Source organism: Metopolophium dirhodum, chromosome 8 (genome assembly GCF_019925205.1).
Source record: "Metopolophium dirhodum isolate CAU chromosome 8, ASM1992520v1, whole genome shotgun sequence".
In the NCBI taxonomy this organism is placed as follows: domain Eukaryota; kingdom Metazoa; phylum Arthropoda; class Insecta; order Hemiptera; family Aphididae; genus Metopolophium; species Metopolophium dirhodum.
This window is the reverse complement of record NC_083567.1, coordinates 346854-369878: the sequence shown is the minus strand read 5'-3', so window position 1 is coordinate 369878 and position 23025 is coordinate 346854. Positions and strand designations below refer to the sequence as shown.

At 29.5% G+C, this 23025-nt stretch overlaps 1 protein-coding gene across 1 annotated transcript in view; it reads left to right on the top strand.

The window, feature by feature from the left end:
• The first annotated feature begins 3569 nt into the window (after positions 1–3569).
• Positions 3570–23025, top strand: part of LOC132950891 (nuclear pore complex protein Nup88) — a 38028-nt gene continuing 18572 nt past the window's right edge. Inside the window, exon 1 of the mRNA XM_061022494.1 lies at positions 3570–3893. Within this exon, the coding sequence (XP_060878477.1) occupies positions 3690–3893 (204 nt within the window). The 5' untranslated portion in view covers positions 3570–3689. The remainder of the gene's footprint in view (positions 3894–23025) is intronic.

Below are 23025 nucleotides of genomic sequence, written 5' to 3'. Positions count from 1 at the left end.
TTTTTCAATTTCGTTCCTCGAGTCTATTATCTTCGAAACAATTTTTTCGTCGCCTTAATAATTCAAAATATATTATGCTCCACTCCACCCCTTCCACTGACTGGGCGCTGTGCAAACATAATATTTTGTACTTGCAGCAGTTGCAACAGGGCACCGAAGGGCTACAACAGCGGCGATACACACCCCGGGCGCCATTCATCACATAATAGCTTCAGCTCGATTAAAATTTCACTACGTACTAAATCGGTTTCTTGTTTACATTCCGCGCTCTCTATATAGATATTACTATATTTTAACGAGCACCTATATCGTGTATAGATACACATAGGTATAAGAATAAACACACGCGAGTACAGACACGCTCATTCGTCCGTATATATATATATGTATAATATAGACCCTTATTAATTGAATGAACTGTGCGTATAGGATAAATGAAAAAAAATTCCCGCTGTTTTCTATATATTATTATATATAATTTACGCCGGACTTACCACTTTTGTAACTGTGTGTTATGTCATATATAAGATGGTTGTGTGTAATGAGCTCATGTACCCGCCTATTCCGTATAGGCCAAACTCTCCCTCGACCATATAGTTATATAGTTCTTAATTTGAGGACTGGCGGGATGTGTCTGTGTTTTCCGAGTATACGTGACCAGAATTTCACCTGCCGCATATCCCTTTTATAATTTGTTTACCGACACCAGTAGAAGAAACAAAATCGGTCGTCCGGAACAAGGACAATAACAACCATTTAACTGATCGTCACACGCATTCGTAACAACCCCGAACTTTCTGCAAGTAAAATAAAATTCAATTACGAGTTCTAAAGTTTTTTTTTTTTTTAGGAACCTATAATATACTGACTTTGAAGTCAACACTGCAGGAAGGTATACAATATAACATAAAAGCATTAAAATATGGCAGGGTTTGTCACTTTTATGCATTTCAACGAAAATTAGCTTGTTTGTATTACTAAAATTATAATATAATGCATTATTATGCTAAAATATCGAATGCAGTGTACCTACGTCCCACACGCACCTATGTCGTACACTAAAAACCTCCCATTGGTTTTATTAAGTCTAATATACAGGACATAGATAAATATTTTACTTGCCGAGAATAACGTTACTCATTTGGGACCAACATATACTTTTCGTGAAACTTTGGTAAAATATACACTAAAAGGTATTATTATAGACCCTTGAGTTATATATAAGTATTTTAACTGTTAAATTATAATTAAAATTAATGCGCAAACTAACAACAAATTTCAGGATAAAATATTTTTGGCTTAGGTAACTATACTGCTTACATTAATGTGAATTTGAATTCAAGGTGAAAAAAACGGTTCCTTAAGTTAACAATAAAATAATTAAATATTTTATGAATAATTATTGTTGACTATAAACATAGTTAATAGTCAATATATGTCGATACACCTAATACAATTATATACCTACCTATTGCCTAGTATATTAATAATATCTATACACAAACATAGTTTAATGTGGTAGGAAAATTATTAGGAAATTCGAGTAATGAGTCCCTCGATATCTGAATATTTGGGATGATAAAAAATATTTGTTCCACTTATATAGGAAATATACATTTTATAATCTTAACGCGTGTTTTTGTGCTACGTTCACGAGTGTGCGTGTAACATATGAAAATCTTAGAAAAACGTGCTTAGGTACTTAGGTGCCATCCCTTTTCTCCACGCCCTTCATAGGTTTGATCTAACCGTTTTTTAGTCGTCGACCACGAGTGTGACAAAATTCCAAAGGACTGAGTCTTTCTAGGTACGTACTTATTATCATTGTCCATTGATACATAGCTAGGTAGTAGAATTTTTGCAACGGTATATTGTATTTATTACGAGTCTCTACCTAAATGTTTGCAAGGCGTGTCCCTGTTTCCCAGTGTTTGAATTGGATTAATAAATAAAAGGAAATACAAAAATATAAAAATAATTTGATTACCCAAAGATTTAAATGTATTATTGATTACGATTTAAATATTTAATTAGAAAGTGAAGTGCAGTGTGTCATTTTTTAGAACAATTTATAAATATAGATTATTATTGTTGATTATTTTCACTTCGTTTATAATATTGTATTTTAAAATAATAAAGTAGGTAATATTATAACGCGTGTAGATAATTCATATAAAATCGAATACAAAAAAAATGTATATGTACCTATTATGTGTACATGTAAAAAATAATTATTATGAGAACCAGTAACGAGGCGTGAGGTTTTTGGTTGAGGAGACACTGAAAAAAAATGGCAATGATATGCATAGACTTCCCCCTATTATTATTTTATCTCGCAACGTCTATTAGATTTAGATATAATACCATATTTGGAATCAGGGGCGGTTCCAGTGACTTGGTTTGGGGGGGGGGGGGGGGGGGGGGCTAATAGTTATAATTTTCACAAAACTTATAGTAAAAAATACAAAATAACAATTTTTACAACGCAAATTCAAGTCTTTTTTACTTAATTAGGATTCTCGTAGTCAATACAGATAGCAGATACATACTACAAGTCATACACCGACGTACCTCCAATAATTACATACTTTTACGTGTCTATAATAGTCGATACTATAATATGTTTTTTTGTTTGTAATTTTTGTTAGCAATATACAATTTTTTAGAAATACGGGTTTTGGGCCTTAGGCCCCCCTTATGGAACTGCCCCTGTTTGGAATGACCCGTATCGCCATCTCGTACGCACGTTCGTATCGCGCGCTTCTAATCTATTTCAAGAATTCTATAACTGTACAACACTAGGTACAACAAAAAACCGATTTTAACAAATACTGAAACATATAAAATAAAATTCACATTTTTAAATATTTTATAAAACAAAATAATAATTATTTATTTGTCCCGTGTTTTAATTTCTAAGTGGGGAGACGTTGTCTCTTTGTCTCCTATGACACTTCGCCACTGATGAGAACATTACAGCTAGAGGACGTTTAAAAGTAAACATGTCCTGCAGTAATAGTACAATAATAGCATCGATCATAAAAACTAATTTTCTGCAATATTTTATTTAATGAATTAATTATATAGGAAAAACAAATTCAACAAAAAATAATAAACTGTTATTTAATATATTTCAATAAGTTATAGGCTAAATATCATACTTTAAAACAATCAATAGTTAACTTAGAATAGAAGTGATTAAATGTAAATCAATGCAATGTTCATTATAGTAAAAATTAAGACTTGGATCATTTTAAGGATTAAATACAAATTATATTAAAGTATTCAATACAGGTGTATAAATATATTTTTTTTAAAAGTAATAATTATAAACGCAAACGCTTATTCAGGGTTCACATACTAAAGTAGTAAAGTGTGTGATTAGTTTTCACCCCCACCGAACGAAATTCAACTTTGAAATTTCGCGCGTTTTTTTACGAAAGTTTGTGCTGGTCTGTATGGTTGCACTGGTTTTATAGTTATAGCTTATCACGATTGCACAGTCGCGGCCGGTTAGGCATATTTTGTTGTGATTATATTCACGTGTGATAAACAACGTTATTACTTATTTTTTTTTAGGTGATAACATTTATAAAATCGTGTTTTTTCCGTTTGAATTTTTCGAATCAAGTATCCATTTTATCGTAAAATTGTTTTTTCTGCTATACGTTCTGATTCGCGGCCTCAAAATGCCTTCCATTACAGACATGCTGAACTTGAACAAACTAGAAATGTTCCAGACAATGAGGAAGATATTAGAAACTGATGGCGCAAACACCATCCGAAATCTAATAGCATACAAAGACCAAATATTGTATATTTGGAATCCCGACGAATGCTGTTTGTATTCGCTACTGTTGAACACAGTTCATGAAGAACAACCTTCATACCAAGTAAGAAATTTATATTAATAATTTTGTTTCATTTATCCGAGCATTTCATGTTGTAGGTACCAATGTAACATTTTGTGTTCGCTAAATAGTAGTATGTTTGTTATTACAAATGAACAGACATATAACGTTTCTTATTTCCCATTACATCATGCTTCATAACTACTTTTTTTACTATATGTCAAATGTATTCACATAAAATGGGTATAGACTATCGTAGTACGTTTTTAAACAATATATTAATATATGTACCTTTATGGTGTATACTATCAATGCATTTTATTTGATTTTTCTAAATGTGCTTGACAGGAATAATAATAACATCACAACATATAATGAATTCAAAAAATATATCGTAATTGGGCTTGTTTGACCAATGTACCTACCCAACAACGAAGTAGGTACTAAGATAAAACTTGCATACCGGCTTTATGATAATAAGTGGCTACACGATTAGGTTAGGTTGTTAACCTAACCTAGGAACACCTAATAGGTGTTAAATTATGACATTTAAGTGTTGTGTTGTTTTACTAATTACATCATTGTGCCAGTTTTCTAATAAGCTATTAGGTCACTAATCAATAATAGATACCTATATAGGTATTTGAACTTTGAAGCATTTTTATTTTTATAATCTAAATTATCTTGAGTATGTTTTAAATATGGGATAATGGATATGATTAAAAGTGTTCACATAACATTAAAAGTATTTCTAATCATTGAACAAAATCAATATAATCTAAATAATAGATTGAGAGTACTTAGTTACATAATATTTTATGTCTAAATATTTAACTTTTTATTATTAGTTTGTCAAATAGATAATAACCTTTTATAATTTCTTTCATTACATAGATCATTAATTATACAAATTGTCATTATTTGTTGTTTTAGAAATGTAATACTTACCTAAATTATAAAATATAATGTAGGTAACACAAATAAGTAAGTAGGTTTAATAAATACTCGGTAAATACAATACAATAAAACTTTATTTCTTACAGTTAATTTACTTATTAGTATTAGCCATACAAATTCTACATTTCAATGTATAATAATAATTGCTTTGTACTATCATAGATTAATTGTAGGAATATTATAAAACCAATGTTATAATTATTGCTATATAATTTTATACCTATTCGTCAGTAGTTATCAATCTAATCTGTGTGTCACGACTAGCAGGGGCGTTGTTAGTTATTACCAAGGAAGCCACGTCAGCAGTAGAATATGAAACAACAATTTGTTTTTTATTATTATCATTCTTTGTATGGGAGCTGTTTAAACCATTTTTAAAATTGGAAGAGCGGTGGACCCTAAAATGTGAAAAATCCCTGCTATAAGTTGGTAATTTCAATAAAACATTTGGTATTATTTTTTAGCCACTTGTAATTACAATTCAAATTTTTACTTCTTGCAGAATACCTATTCATTTCATTAATATAGGTATGTAAATTAGTTACTAGTTAATGATTTTAAATAAATTCAATTTGAATTTGAATTTTATTCAAAACATTTAAGTTAGGGATTTTATTGAACACAGCTAAATGAGTAATATTTTTTCTGAAAATAATGTGTAATTAGTATCTACAGTCAAGACTATGTATGAGATATGTATATGAGTCATTGGTTGCAATCGTAAATTAGTATGCCATGCTTAATCTTGATAGAACCCAATGCATTTCTATTTAGCCTCTTTTTTTTATTATTATTTAATGACATGCTTAATCTTTTTTTTTTGTTACATTATTAATTTATTTATACAATCTGTAAATTAATTTTTTTTCTATAAGTACAAGCGCTGTGGGAGTTGATGGGTTGGAGGCTTGAAAGAAGAATCCATTCAGTGATTTAACTTCTTGGACTAATTTTGTGTATGGTTGCATAAGATATTACCAAGGCGATCACTTAACATTTAATGAATCAATAGTGAGCCTAATCATCCTTAACATGTTTTAGTGGCCCACAATTCTTCCATTCAATATTAGTAAACCATAAAATTAATAAATTTTTTATGCAACATAAGTAAATTTATCTAATAAATTAACATTACATTTTTTACAATAAATAAAATATATAGGTACACGATAAATAGCAATATGAATAAATACCTAAACCCGTACCTAAGTAAAATTATAATTATTATGAATATATTGTTGGTGTATTTTTAATTGTAAATATTTAACATACAACTCCTACACGGCTACACCTATATTAAATAATATTAAATGATGATTTTACTTTGCTAGGTAATACTTATATTTTATGTTAAATTTCAATAAATGTAATATGACGTATTGATTATTATTATTATTTATCTATGTTTACAATTTTATTAATTTATAACAAAATAAGATTTTTGTGATGATTTAAAAACAACATTTCTCAGCATTAAATTTCCGAAATATACTTGAATTGATCATAATATCAAGTCAATAATTCAAAACTAAGTTTACATGTAAAGTGCACGTGTGAATATTTCATTTGCAAAAGAATGAAAATCCACAAAATATTTGCTGCACTTAATTTGATGAAACTATTAATTCTGTATGAGACTATCGAGTCCCGATTAAATAAGCCCTTGAATAAGTCTGAAATAAATAATGGTGGATTTAAAAAAATATATCTTCAATCACTTTAGATTATACCTTTTCGGAAAACCAGCATAATTTTCTAATAAAATCCGAATACATCCCCTACTGACTCCGGTTGCGTTGTGTATACAATATGTATATAATATATATAGTATATATTATATATATATAATTCTACGTTTAGTAACAATAATAATAATATCCATTAATTTGCAAATTTACAGCGCCGCTGGTTGTTCCGCCTGCAGACCCCCGCCGCTACAGTGTCGCGGCACTATACGATAGCGGTACAGGAGGCGGCGGGGACGTTCTTCGCAAAAGTACCATTTGGCGTTGATTCCTCTGCCGTTTTTCCTCGGTTTCCGTTTAGCGGCCATAAATCGGCATGAAATATAAGTTCCTATTCGGAATCGCGCAATATAAACACGAACCGTTAACACAAACGCGAGCGCGGGGACGATGACTATATACGCGTCTTCTCTCCCCCCCTGCCTACAGCCCACCGTGCCACGGTGTGTGCCACCACTTCACAGGACTAAGGGGTTTTACTTAACAATTATCATAAATATAAACAGGCCCGAACTTCCCTCGGCGACAACTACTACCACCACCACCACTATTACTACTCTGACTACTACGACAACTATACTACGACGACGACCAAAGATGCGGTTTATCTTTTGAGGCCATTGTTGAGTTTATATGTATGTGTGTGTGTTTGAGTGGAGCGTAGGAAAAATGGAATAATAAATTGCCATTATCGCTCCCGATTGTTCCTTATATTATATTATGTGTAATTATGTATATAAGTCCACGGCCGCGGGTGTTTCTTCTTCGCGTCTCATCCTTTTCCTTTTCCTGTCGGCCGCCGCCACCGTCGTCGTGGTTGGGGTAAACCGCTAGCGGCAATGTCGTAGGGAAACGTCTTCGTCCGGCTGTTGAATTATCGTTTATTACAATCCTCTTCTTATTATTCGGCGGCATGGCGCGCCTTCCCTCTCGCACCTCCCGCGCTTGCTTGTCGTCTTCCTCTCAACCAAAGAACAGACCTCATGCACGCAAAACGGCTCTATTAATGCTAATATACACCCCCGTGGAAGAAGCGGACTCAGTTCGCACAATGGTATTTCACGAAAACGTCGCTGCCCGCCCAACAACTGCAATTGTTCCTTTGGATGCTCCTTCTACCATCACCCCACCCTCCTGTACTTCGTGACAATTCCGTATTTCCTACCCCGGCACACTAATATCGTTTATGTTTTAACATTTGCCGAGCTCGAGCGATTTTTAGCACAATGGTGGGTACACCATTATAATATTGTAATGTTACAGAAAATTCTCGGTCGTACAATGTAGACTTCTCGAATTATAAATTATTAGTCAACACTGCAGTTAATCAGACATTTATTTAAATCATCTTTATTGTGTCTTTATTATTTATTTAAACCATTGAACGGTACATATACCTAGTATCTATACAATTCTTAGTCACTTCCGGAGTCACTTCCATTATAGTATTAGACATTGACACATTGTGGACTCTAAAAAAAAACAACCTAATCATTTTTTATTTTATGTAAATCATGAAATTAAAAATGTAGTACTTACCTGCTTTAGAAAAAATAAATTATTACTCTCAATTATTTTAGCATTTTCTATACACCATAAAATTTACAAAATATTTTGACTCTTTTTGAGCTGTTTACGGCCATTGTCAGTTTTCAATTTTTTTAGTTTTTTTTTCTATAAATATCAATAAAATTTTATCTGATGATTAAAAAAGCTTGAAAATTTAATAGAAGGCTCCTAGGTTATTGTTTCAAAGGCAGATGAAAAAAATTAAAAATCCTTAGTCACAGTTTTTAATTATAAGCATTTAAAGTTCAAATTTTGACAAAATACGGAAAAATCACGAAAAATAGCAAATTATTTTGATGAGAATTCATAACAATTTTTCTTTTTAAATCTAAGATTTGAAAATGTAATATAAGATTACTCATAAGTTTGTCTACCTTTATCAAAAAAAAAATGTCTAGAAGAAACTTAAATTAAATTTTTATGAGCGTCTGAAATTTATATTTTTACAACATTTGATATTTACTCGATTTCTCATGTAATAATTTTCTTATTTTATTGTAATTAAAAAACGAATGACTGTAGATACTTGAAAATTTCACTGAATGTTTATATTAGCATTTTCTATACACCATAAAATGTTGAAAATATTTTGAATCTTTTTGAGCTGTTTACGGACATTGTCAGTTTGCAATTTTTTTAGTTTTTTTTTCTATAAATATCAATAAATTTTTATTTGTTGGGTAAAAAAGCGTGAAAATTAATATAAGGCTCCTGATATATCGTTCTAATAGCAGTTGAAAAATATTAAAAATACATAGGCACAATTTTTTTTTATAAGCATTTAAAGTTCAAATTTTGACAACATTTATCAAATTTATAATTTATTAATTATTTTGTGGTTAAAAAATGATAAAATGTTTAACTTTTATGGCTAAGGATTGAAAATTTAAAACAAGGCTCCACATAAATAGGTTATATATAAATTACTTTATTCACAATAATATCATCAAATATACTTGGTAATATCATAGGCTGACTGACCGTTTTCGCTCAGAATCGTTTTTCTTATACAATGATATTATATCATTGAATTCAAATTTAACACCATCCATTACAGTGACCCACTTGTAACCTACTGTACAGCAGAGCGACATCCACTTATCCACCTTTTTATTATTTATTTATATTTTATAAAACAGTGTATTGTTTATAATTTATAAGTTACATAGTTCGGTACTTATTTATTATAAAACATTATTTTTTATTTACCCATTTAGAGTGATGTCATTCTTAAAAAATTGTTATAAATCTACAGTAAATAGTTTAAAAATATCTACGAACCACATTATTTTTGATTTTAGTCCAACTGAGTATTTTGTAGATATTTATTAAATACTATATTATGAACAAATTAAAGTAAAATTCTAACTTTTAACTTAGAATTATAAATGGTTAACTCATGTTGTTAATTAATTTTAAAAGTAAATGATTGCTTGGCAATTATTTTATCAAATCGTATTTAATATTTATACATAATATACTAGCTGTTTCCGTGCACTTCGTTGCTCGTTAAATGTACCAACTCTATATGACTCAAACTTTGTTCAATTCGTTATTTAATATTCGGTGTACGGTGTTCAAAATTTATCTTAACTTTTCCGTTGCCCGGAATAAAAATTCTGATTCACAGCAGTTCATTATCAGGTAGGTAATAATCTACCTGCGGTAGATCGCAGACCCCGTACTGTTTGTACGTAAGTGTATGATTTAACTCTAAAGTATCAAAGTTATACCAAGTTTGTCGTATTCCACCTATGGTAGATTAATATAATCAATTAATACAAAATCCTAACCTAACCGTACTAATATCAGATGAATAAAAAAAAACAAATTTAACCATTTTTAAATTAGCCTGTCTTCTTTCCAGAGGTATAATCTACACACAAACATTCATTTATATATATATTGACAAAAAATAATAATATAAATCAACAAACATACCCGATTAACCAATAGCAACCAATATATAATACACTGTTGCGCCACTGTATTTTTTATATCCAGATTTTTACATCCAGATTTTCTACTTTTCCGGTGAATTTTCCTTAAATTTTCTTTCGTAAAAACATTCTTCTGGAAATTACGAACATCTTAAAAAAATTTTGAGCCAAATCGGTCCAGTTGTTCTCGATTGATGAGGTAACATACATTTTTCACGTTCCATTTTTATATATATAGATAATGTATGTGTAGTATATATATATAATAGAGAGTAACTATTTCCGTGTACCCATAATACTAATAATATGTAGGTACAATCATTACTCAAAATGTTCAAAGATATTATACTATATTATAAAAACTAGGCAGGTATAGGTTTATAGGTATAGCCGTATAGGCACTGCAAATAGTAAATCCAGCATTTAACAAAAATCAAAGAACATAATATCATAACTTTGTTGACTGGATTGAAAATAATATTATTCTGAATATCTATTATACGCGCATTCACGGATCATCATAGTTTTCGATCCATTTGGTCTACCGTACTAAAAACCAAAGTCTTTAAATTTACACGCTACATTAGTGTCTCGTATCCACTTTCTCCCTTCCCCTATACTTCCTTTTATTGTTATTTTAATCCTGAGTGCTATTTCGAAGACTGATGTTTATTATGCACATTTTTAGAATATTGTGCTGTCGAACCCCGGAGTCTGTTTAATGAACGTTGAATTTTGAAAAATAAAAATGATAAGTGATGGTCGGAGATTAAATCGACTGCGAGTATTGAACATTTTTAAATAAAAATATAGGGCGTGGCCGGGATATTATATTACAATTCCGTATCAGAAAATAATCGTATTAGCTTAATTAAAAAATAAATAACGAGAAAAAATAACATACACCCGTCATTCTATATGATCGGTAATTATCGTTATTACTTTAACGTAGTAGTTACTACCTATAGTTATAAAAATGAATATCGTTTTGGAAAACGAAAAAAAGTCGAAACAGTAGGACCACACCCTATGGGTCATTAGAATATTAGGCAATGTGTCATATGATGTTCATGTATAAAATAACAGTGATAAATAAAATATTAATGACGTGACTGATGGAAAGAGCGAAATGAAACTGCAATGGACTGTTATAGTAATCGACTGTGGTCACGCTGACTGTTGTCAAAGAATTCATTATTATCGCTGGATGGGTTATGTTAATATAACGATGTTATATTGTACATAATAAATGTTTTTTATCCTCTGAATTCTCGTCTGAATTATTTAAATCTAGTTGAAATTAATTTTAACAAAAAAAAAAAATCGTCAATGGGTAGTCATTTTAATTTGTAAGCATAATAATAATATTGTAATAAAACATAATATAACATTGAATAATGAATAGTATAAAATATCAAAGTTATTGTATACACTATAAAAATACACTAATGTTTTCTTGAGGTATTAATAGTGTGTATAACATAACATATTTTGTTTTCTTCCCCAATACAATCGTATATTGAATGTCAGTGCAATTAATTTGTTTATAGTAGTAATGAAGTTTATGAGCCGTATAATTTGTCATAAATTAATCAATAATAAAAATACTTACGTTTATACATGTATATATTATAATACATTTATTGACAGTGAAAGGTTAATGTTTTTGATGACGATTAAAGGTTAATACGTTATTACGTTCTATAGAATAATATGTATAATAATAATATCGAAAGAACCTTTAAGATATTATATACACTTATCAAATTATTATTTATATGTATTAGGTATAGCAACGTACGTATATATTTCAGCTCTACCAATAAATACAAGTCCAGGTTAATTCATTATCCAGTGTCAGAGAAAAAGGCACTCATAACGGATGTGATGCGATTACCCGTTATGTCGGCATTGTCCCGAGAGAAAATCCAGACGGATCGGGTACGCGTTTTATTGGATGAACTTTATTCTCTTTTTCTTTCTTTTTTTGTTTCCTGTGTTTCTATTTCTTTTTCTCTGTTCTTATTACTACTATCGTCATCAAGGACCAAACTTTTACTTATTTATTGTCGCGTTTCTCACTTTATGAAAAATATATCTAAAGATAAAAAAAATATCTCTATCTGGGCCTTGCAATCTAAAGGGGAAATGTTTTATTCGACTCGATTTTTCTTGCTTTAAAACAACACGGAATTAAGTTAAATCCGCGGCCATTAGACCTTTTGCGCCCTCTGTATTGAGTAGTTGGCCGCCCAAATCCGTGACACGGTAATCAACGGGTTTTACTTGGCAATATAATAAATAATGAAAACCATTCGACGTGGAAAAATGATAAGACATTATAGCAAAGATATTTGGAATGGTCAAATAGATAGGGTGCGGTAAAAAAAATAAATGTATAGGTACACGTGATCCACGGCCTGGAAGGAAATATGGCTAAATGGAAGTGCGTGGCATTTTTATTTTGTCCATTATGTCGCAATTAGGATTTAATTTTTACCCCTTTGGTTCCCATTTCCTCCTCTCTCGGAGATTAAAACGAAAGTTGCCTTTCGGTAATTAGATATGCAGGTCCGAGTGGGTTTTTGTAATCTGCGGTATTCTTAAGCTCGGACACGTAAAGGATTAACTGACAGTGGGCGAGTAAAAAACTAGTTTAAAGGACATTTTAGGATTAAGCCCAGTTTAAAAAGACATTTGAAAAAAAACATCCTCGACACTGGATTTCGTAGCAGCTTTTAAGAGCTACTCTGAATTTTTGAAATAAGCTTTAACTCATATCCTACTTTAATATCAGGGTCTTAGTAAACTTTTTTCAAATTATCTTTGCATTTTTATTTTACAATTGCAAATGCCCAACCATAAGACTCCCCTTTGTTTTATTATTGACAAACACCCATTTATTTATATGTACCTATCGTAGCCATAATAATGTAATACATAATTAAAATTGAAAAGTTTAATTAACTTGTATTCTTACAAATAAAAAAAGGTATTTCGACACTTATAAAAAATACGATATTTGTTCTAGGATATTATCTTAATATTATAGACTAATAATTTATATGTACACTTTTTTATTTTATGTTTACTTTAAGTTTAGAATACAAAACAATTTTTGTTATTTTTTTAACACATTTTTTTGGAGCATATAGTGCTTTAATTTGTTTGTTTCATTGTAAAGTTTAGCTCTATTAAAAAATATGTGGTAGGTGCTTGTAATTTGTAATCTTATACCGATAGGTATAATATAAGTGTTATAACAGTTATAACTATAATCTGTGGCCCAGTATTATGCCTATTATCTTAATTACTTTAGTTATGATAGTGAAAAAAATACATAACTAATTTTTAAAACAATATAAGTAAAATATGTAAAAGCACTAATTTTTAATTAAAAAAATTAAATTTTTGAATTCATGTTTCACTAAAAATCGTTGTTTTATCAAATCTAATGCAGATTATCAAATCAAAAATAGTATAATACTAATTGTATCGGAGGTGGGTGAAACATCTGCATATTAGAATAGTTCGTATACCTAATTTTATTTTCTGAACGCAGAAGAAATGCGTCATGTATATACAATTTAAATAGGTACCTCTAAAAAAATACAATGGGACATTTTATTAAATAATAATGCCTAAATTGTTATTTTCAAAGAGATAGAACAACAATTAATTTTAGATTCTAGTGTTTGAGGTTTTTGTAGTAAATATGTACCTAGATTGTATCATGTATCTAAATTATGCATGTAAATATATTATTTTAGCTAAGGTACATATTCTTATACTTAAAAATACATTCAACTTGAAGTTTTAAAAACCAATCAGTATTAATTCTGGAATAGTGTTGATTACGTTTGGTTTTAAGTGTGTATATAAATTTTTGTATTTATATAAATATATAAATAACATAAGATTTATGCAGATAGTACGAATTGTACATAAGTATTACTTGATATCGGAATAATTAAACGTTTAATTAAAAGTCCTTCGTCTACGGCTGATAGAAAATACCGCTAAAAGCCTCGTATATACGCGCATACAGGCGGCTTTAATTACAAGCCCCCGGGGTCATGAGCGGGTTAGGTGAAGAAGTGGGGTGGCGAACAAATTTATGTGCAGATTTCAGACCTCTGGGAAACGAGACTTTGTTTGCGGTGACAATTTGAACGATTTATGTGCGCTATGCACGCGGTGGAGGTTTAAACCGTCTGCTTTACCTCTCTAGAACCCAATGATTTTTAACCGAGACCTCTGTGCTTGTTTTTAGGATCTTTAATTCTTAGTTTTTGGTATTTTAACATGAAACCACAAAAAACATAATTTTTTTCTAAATATTACTATTTAATATGGGTACAAAGTTGATCTTGAAACAAATAAATTTGTTTATTAAAAAAATTAAATTGGCATAGCTGCCGTATTATGTCTTAAATATTTGTTTCGTTTTGAAATGTAATTAGGTATGACGTGTTACAAATAATGGGTACCTATGAAGTTCGTACTTATATACAAATATGAAATTAAACCATCTTCTAAAATGTATTATCCTTAATACTACAACGATGTTTTTTTTTATCTTTACAGCTGTAATTGATTATTATTTATATAATTATTTAATTGATGAAATTATTTATAGTTTTATTCAAATAACATAACTCATTTCTTACCCAATATTTCTAGAGGTAAAATACATTATTGTAGAAATAATAGAAAATTACAATCATGTTCATGTAGGTACTAGCAGTGTTATTATCTTAAATCTCTGGAGATTTAAAAAATATTATTTCACATATATATATATACATTATACATTATATAAGCTATATATACATCCTGTAGTTAGTTTTGGGGTATATCTAAGAGAGGTAACAATGATAATGAAAAACAACCAACGTAGGATGTATATGCCCTACCGACCAAGAAAATAGATGAATAGCATCGGGGACTCTCATCACGTTCGTGTAATTTGAGGGACAATGATTGAAAAGCGGTGGGTTTAATACTGAAAAATGACTGGAGAACAACGACAGACGATTTCTCAAAAAAAAAAAAAAAAATACCACGTCAACCAACACAAACTTACGACCTCGAATTTTTAAGAATGTCTAAATCGTGACAACAAAAAATGATAGATATACACTTCTTATCACTACCTATATCTAGTGTATTTTTTATTTATTTATTAAGTAAACTATAATAAGTACCTTATCTAAGTCATTTAAAAAACACAACTAAATCAACTAAAAACACAACTTTATAATGAAGTGAATCGGTTACATTTATAATTTGTTAATTACTTTCAACCGCAGTTTTATTTATATTAGATATCAAAGAATTTATAATATATTTATCACAATTAATATGTTATCTAATTTATTCTAATTTATTCTAGTTACCTTCTATACATATAATTATATGGGTTTTGGCTAATTGTTTCAAAAAAATAGTCTTACTCATTTGGAACAGTGTTAAATTCAAATTTTCTATTATTATACAAGACTTGTAATATAGGTATTTCTATACCTACCTAATATAACTGTATTATTAAACATACAATTTACTGTTCAATTTTAATTTTTTAATCTCTAAAAAAATATTGACTAATTCTAGGTATTAAATTTATATTCAGCATCACTTTCTTCAAAACTTACCGAATTGTATTAAAATATTTATAGTCATGACAAAACATCAGAATATTCACGGCGCAATGGTGCATCAAAAATTTTAAAAACTCGTTTACTTAAATTTGGTCGGTAATAGCTGGTCAAAATATTTAATAGGTACTTTTAACAAAATAGTAAAAAAAAATATTCATAAAATATCTTTAGTTAGGTGCTTTAGAGTACGTATCACCTAATTATTTTCAATTTTATAGGACATGTAAATGTATTTTACAAGCGTCTACGTCACACTTTTTTTCCCAAATTTCCCAAATTAAATATGAATAACATATTACATTTCTCGTCATAATATAACTAAAATGTTTCTTGGTATTTGATATTTGATTTTTAACTGTATGTTGTTTTTTAATTAAAGGAAAATAATTAAAAAGTTTTTATTTTCTAAAACTCGTTTTCAGTTCCCAGTTGAACGTGAAAAGAAATGGATATATAATGTAATAAAAGGGTTAAAATGATATTAAAAAAAAAACAGAAGCAAACACCCCGGGGTAACTTTTCCACACAAATACGCAAAAATATCCATTCCCATTTCTTAGTTATTTTTTCCACTAAATGCTTCAGGCTTATTTGGCTAAAATTACCAATGTGAATACTCTCCTAATGTTTGAACTTCAAAAAAAAGCTCTCCAGTGGCAATGTAAATAATACGCTATGTTCTAACAATGCAAAACTCGTTTTCACTCACAGTTTTTTTATTGACATTAATTCACATTAGAAAAACAACAGTTATTTCAAACAATATTAACATAATGAATTTGGCTAGTTGTGTACCTACCTACCGTATATCTCGCATGGTTGTGCATTATACCCAATTTTGTTTTAATCCATAAATATATGTTTTTCATTGTAAATGTATATCATTAAATATTTGCCTTGTTTAATAATTAAAACTATATAAAATTATAATTTTCATTAAAAGTGTTCTAATACTATTTAAATTTGACTGAATTGGATACCAACTAAACTTTTTTTCAAAAATTATTCGCGTGATATAATTAATTTAAATGTGTTGTAGAATTGTGTTATTAAAATATAATAATGTTAGCTTTATCAAATATAAACCTGATATGAATATAAATAACACAAAAGGTCAAATATTGCGTTTGTTATTTTATGGTCACGATAAAAAAAATGTATACTGCAGTTTTAAATACCAACCCTATCACTTAAATGAACCTTTTCCTATCAACCCTTCACATCAAATGATGTATGGCTGTATCATTTCTTCGTTATATTACTCAATGAACCGGTGTGTATTATATCGTCGATGATAATAAAAAGCCGACGGATTACGAGTGGTGTACCATTTTTTTATATTCGTCCCATTATTTATCACCCCCTTCACCCCTTCTTTTTGAACCTATATAATATTTTTTTGAGAGTTATATTTAATTTTTTTTTTGCTCTTATTGATATGCAAAATACGCATGTATACATCGGGCGAAATGGAAAACCGTCAACGCCGTTGCTGATCGGATTTCTGGTAAATAAAACAATAATTTTATGGCCACTGTTCAATCCGTGATTCACCATATTATATGAGTAGACAATAATAATCATAATAAAAAAAAATTTACCCATTCATACTGCATTGTAAAATTATTTTTAAAGAAATGACATCTGTACTTTTTTGTTGGAATTTTCTCCATTTGCACCAATTGTATTTTTCACGTAGGTACCTACATCGCGTGTGAATGAGATTGGGATTGCCGAAGTTTAGACCGAAATTAAGGAGGGTTACCAGATAAGGAAAAACTTTTCCGTGTGGATTATGTGTATACAAAAGAATCTGATTGTCACGACATCGTTTCACAACGATTTATTGGGTTTTGTGTATTTTTTATTTACTTTTTTTGTAGAGAAAATAGTTGTAAAAAAACCACAACACAACCGAGTCACGCGACCTATTGAAATAAACTGGAATCAATCATTTCTATTTTCATTCAGGTCTCGTCGTCTCTATGGTTTTATATATTATAATAGCACTAGCTATTTTATTTTATTTGATTGATATTATCTAATTTCCTAACCGGAATCAAAGTATTATAAACAGCTTTTGGGGTAGAATACGATTTATATCACATGATGGAAAAATATGACAATCGGAAACGAACTGCTATAAGAAAACTGAGTACCACACAATTTACAAAAAAACGTATCAACCAAAATAGCCCCTTAAACTGCAGTTTGAATAGAAAATAATAATTTTAAATAGTTTTTATTTATACCTACATAATACCTACACATATTCTAATATATTTTTTTGGAATATATAATTTAATATGCATATGATGTAAGTACCTATATAAAGTTCACTGATTTTATTTTACTGATTTAAATATTATAAAAACTTTAAATAAAAAGATAAGCTTATTACTTCATTAGATATTTATGGTGTTTTGAATTGTCTACAATTAAATGAATTTTTAAATATGTTTATTAAAAATGTTTCTTAAGCTCGTATAATAATATGTATAATATATAAATGGGAAATAAAAACAAATGTTCAAAATATTTATAATTTTATAACTGTAAAATATTGTCAACATCGTGACAGTTATACTTCATCTATTATACATTATTAGAGTAAAATAATCATTAACAATTTCACTATTAATGAATCTATAAAATAATGCAGAGTTCCACTAACATTGGTCTCACGGATGTCAGTGTTAATGTGACGACAAAAATGTAGAACTCAGTACATTTCTCCTTAAAGTATTTTTAAACATTAAAAAATAAATATAAAACCTTCCTTCACTCATTTTAAAGTTATTACTATTTAATTCATTGTTAGATAATAATATAATTAATTTTCATTATTATATACCTATCAATGTAAGTACCTATTATATTGATTTTATCATTAAAATAATTAAAAACTGCTCTTTAGATTTGTGTTGTTTAAAGTTTATTTTAAAATTATAATTTCAGATGTATATATATATACGTGTGTGTGTGTGGAAAATACTATTTTAACCAAGTTTTTCAATAAAAACAATTTTTTTAAATTTTTTGTTAATCTAAAGTTTAATACAATAAATTTATTGGGTTTTCGATAAACAATATAATATAATACATGAATGTAAATGGTCCATGTAATAAGCTCTTTTAGTACTTATTCTGAGATTTGAAATTACTGTATTTTGTATTTTGGTTAGTCCCTCCAAAATATGTATTTTACCAATTCTACCTGAATTGTTTTCGACATCATATGTTACATACTCCGTATTCGTGAGGTATTCGATTTTTTTGTTTCGACTTATACCGTGATAAAAACGTTAGGCCAAAACTTAATGTTCCGAGGCGTTTTGTAACGACTTCAAAGGAAGATGGATGGCTGTAATAACAGTAAGGGCTTATGGTTCGGACTTTGCACAAAGGTCCTTTGTGCAAGTGGCATCCTTTCAACTCGACCATTAAGCTTTTCCGCGGGGCACACATACTAGTAATATATTGCTGGTAATTATAATAATAATAATAACAACAGCAATATTATCATCGTCATGCGTGTAATCTAGCCAAATCTTGTGTTCGTTCTCTCCCGGAGAGTTTTAAATAATGGCCGTCCACCTCTACAATTAAATTACATCCATAGGGGTAAGCAGGCAGGGTGTCTGTCGTCCGTCGTAATTCGCGTGTCCTGTGATATACGAGTGTACCTGTTGGATTTTCGGACGTTTAATCACAAAGGCTTTTGTGCGCGCGTTTTCGAAAAACTTTTGTCCCGCTCTACCCCTCGGGCTCGTTTCATAATGTTTGATAATTATTAATTTTAACTTGCTCGAGGAATTTAAAATAATAAAAGTTATGACCAAAACAAAGCGATTTTATATCTTATTGTGATGTCATGCGCAATATTATACCCGTTTTATTTTTATTTTTTGACACTACTACACGATTATTTAATTAATCATAAATTCAGCTTTTATATATAATATGTATTATAGCATTATATAAGCAACATTTTTCCTAAAAACGTTAAATATTACGATACATAGACCATATACTATAATATAGCCTCATATTCCAAGTACATAGTCGTTATGTAGGTGTATTAAAACCCCATTTGTGGCAACAATTATAATAGGAATTTGAATGGGAACGTTTAACCTCTAAAACCGCTATTATTTCGAGTCTGTAAATGGACCGAAACAAAATCAAGCCAACTTTGCGGAACTCTCAGTCAGACAACGCGTAAGCAAAATTCAGTCGACTATTTAAACGTACAGTAAATATAAGAACTTTAAAGAAGTAAAATTTAATATGTTTTGTTTTATTTCTGTAAGAATAACGAAAGAACCAAGAATGAAAAAAATACTGTAAAATGGTATTATTGGTGTTGCATATTATTCTCACCTACATGCATAATATTAAAGAATTTTGTTTTCATTTTTAAAAATATTTATTTTAAGTAAAACAGTTTACAATTAAAAATTGTTTACTCAATACGTTAAACATATTTTTCTATCTTTGTTCGATAAAGAGCGTTCAGTTGTACCTAAATATGTCTTCCGGCAAGAATATTCCGTTGGTCTAGAATCTGTGGGATGTGTCTTCCGCGGTGGAAATCATTTTAGAAAACCGTAAATTTCTAAAGAGAAATTATAGAAAAAGGCTTTCGACGATTTGAAAACAACGACGTTTAGAAAGAAGTGGTTGCCGGAACGGATGGTTAATTTATATATTAAATAGTTTCCATTATCTCGGTTTGTAGTTGCGTACGTGTGTATATTTAATGGATAGCAGAAAGCTTTTATGCGGCACTATTTATGTTTGGTTATGTGCACCGATTGATTTATATGCGCCTGAGAAGTCGCGCACACGGGTCTTCTTCGTGTAAAACTTCTAACGGTATTTTTTCCCTCGCGCGCCATTTCCATCATTATTGTTATTATTTATTCACCGCAGTTTTTCGAAATGAGAAACAAACACATACACACACACACACACTCAAGCGACCCGAGCCATTAATATGAAATACTGTTTAATCGAAGATATTGTTCTTAAAACTTTACCGAGGGCGTTTTTTCTGCGTTTTTTTATTATTCGTTATTTATTTATTATTTTCCATCCCCCGGTCTTCGGGCTCTTTAATCGTCTACACTTTGAGCCGTCGAACCCTCTTCGGGTAGAAGAAGAAAAAAAAATAATAATAATAAAAGGAAATAAATAATAAGAACAACCGACCGAATAATATCGTCTGCAAACGACCGAAGGCCATATTTCGTAAAATTAGGTTTTTATTTTTATTTATTTATATTTGTTGTTATTATGTTTTTTCTTGCTTTTGTAAAATGACTTGTTTTTCCTCTGGGAATTTCTCGCTATACAATCGATTGAGATCCGTGGTTTTGAAGTAAAATGTACTAGCTATACCTATACTAATATGCAAATGGTTATGATTGATTACTTTTAATAATATACAAATTATCCAATGGTTTGAATGAAAGCTTATATGAAAATATAGGTACCGTGTTAATTTAACACATTTTAATCAAAATATGTGAATTGTGTAAAAACAGTATTATATAGCATTGTGCTTGTAAAACAAATCATCCGATAGAATATATTAAACGCACATATAATATTCTTATCCAACAATAAAATAATTGATTTAGACTGATTTACTAATACAAACCTGTTATAAGTGCATATTATTACATTTATATAATTTTGCTAATTTCTCAAATGACAAATCATTTTTTTTTACAATTTCTTGAAAAAATTCATTAATTTTATCTGAGTGAATTGATGATGGCGAGATACTTTGTAATCTACCTCAAGGAACTATCCTCTACTTATTTTCACTGAAATAAAGCATGGTGTGAACTTAGTCGTTGGGAATAAAAAGGCATCAGAGTAGTCTAACGTTTTTGGTGTGATGTTATTATTGTTCCTCTTCTACCACGCCAGCGTGTTCGTGTAACCAATTTCGTCTTTATATAGAACATAGAAAGCAATAACCTTTGATGGGGAAAAGGCCGTCGCGTATTGGATGTTTTAATAAAAGTTTAAATTGAAAACGATTCGTAGCCGAGGCCATGAGGGAGATGAAAGTTTTATAATATTATTATAATAAATATCCACGGAACGTAATCGTTATGCGAAGCGAAAAAGGGCTCTACTCTCCCTGATTGATTATATATGTATACATGTCTTCGTCTTCCAACGTTTTTAAACGAGTTTCGAGCGTATTCTCTCAAGTTTACTGACATCAAAGTCACCTTATATAATAGATATTATACATGTTACACAAGGTCGGAAAAGTCGAACAAATTAGAGAATAATATCAACTTAGCTGGTGAACACATTAATGAAATTTGCCTAAATTCGATTTTCATTGAATGACATAAATTTGACATGCAATAACATTAGTTTTATAGTTATACTTTTGAATAACTAACTAATACCTTTACATGTACTTTAAGATCGGAAAATTGGTATAGATTTACAAATTATATAATATTTATAATGTATTATATTCTTATGCTTACTATTATTTTTTTTAAATAACCTTATTTTTTATAGGTACCTACTTTGTAACTAATGTTTACTCTGTGTAGTCGTATTCAAAATGTTAATTGTATCATTAATAGATGATCTTCCTATAGACTAATTTTTTTTCAGTTTTCGTAGTATGACAATAATTACTGAAACTTTCATAACGAAATAAGCATCTCTTCTGAAAATGTAATGTGAATGTTTTTAGACTTAACTATAGTTTATACTTTTATACTCGGCTATGATTATCAAGGCCTCCGATCTACATCAGAGAATTGTATTGTACATAGTTAATCAACTTAAGATTTTATTTAAAAAAATTACTTTCAAGTGAATAGTTACTCCTTTTCTATAGTCATGTATCGCACTTCCTGTCAAGTCATGCGGCACCCCTCTGGTTTGTACACAATACAATAGCTGTATATAATATTATATATGCATATTGCATATATAGATGTACTCGTTCATATAACATATCGTTTTTATTACACAGAGTTTTTCAAAATTACTATAATATGTTCCAATTAATTTTTAAACGTGCGTGTTCATTAAAAACCCTATTCTTGATCGCGCTGCACTTCCGTTTGTTCAAAACCACTGAATTACTTTTCGAGTGTGTTTCCGTTTGATTTTTAGAATCATTTATTCGACTTTGATGTCTTTTTAAACTCCATTTCTTTACGCACCACAAAAAGTCAACACTTTTTTTCGATTTGTTTTTGACGTGGGTGCTCCTCCTCCTCCTCCTCCTATCATGACTTTGGAAATTTAATAA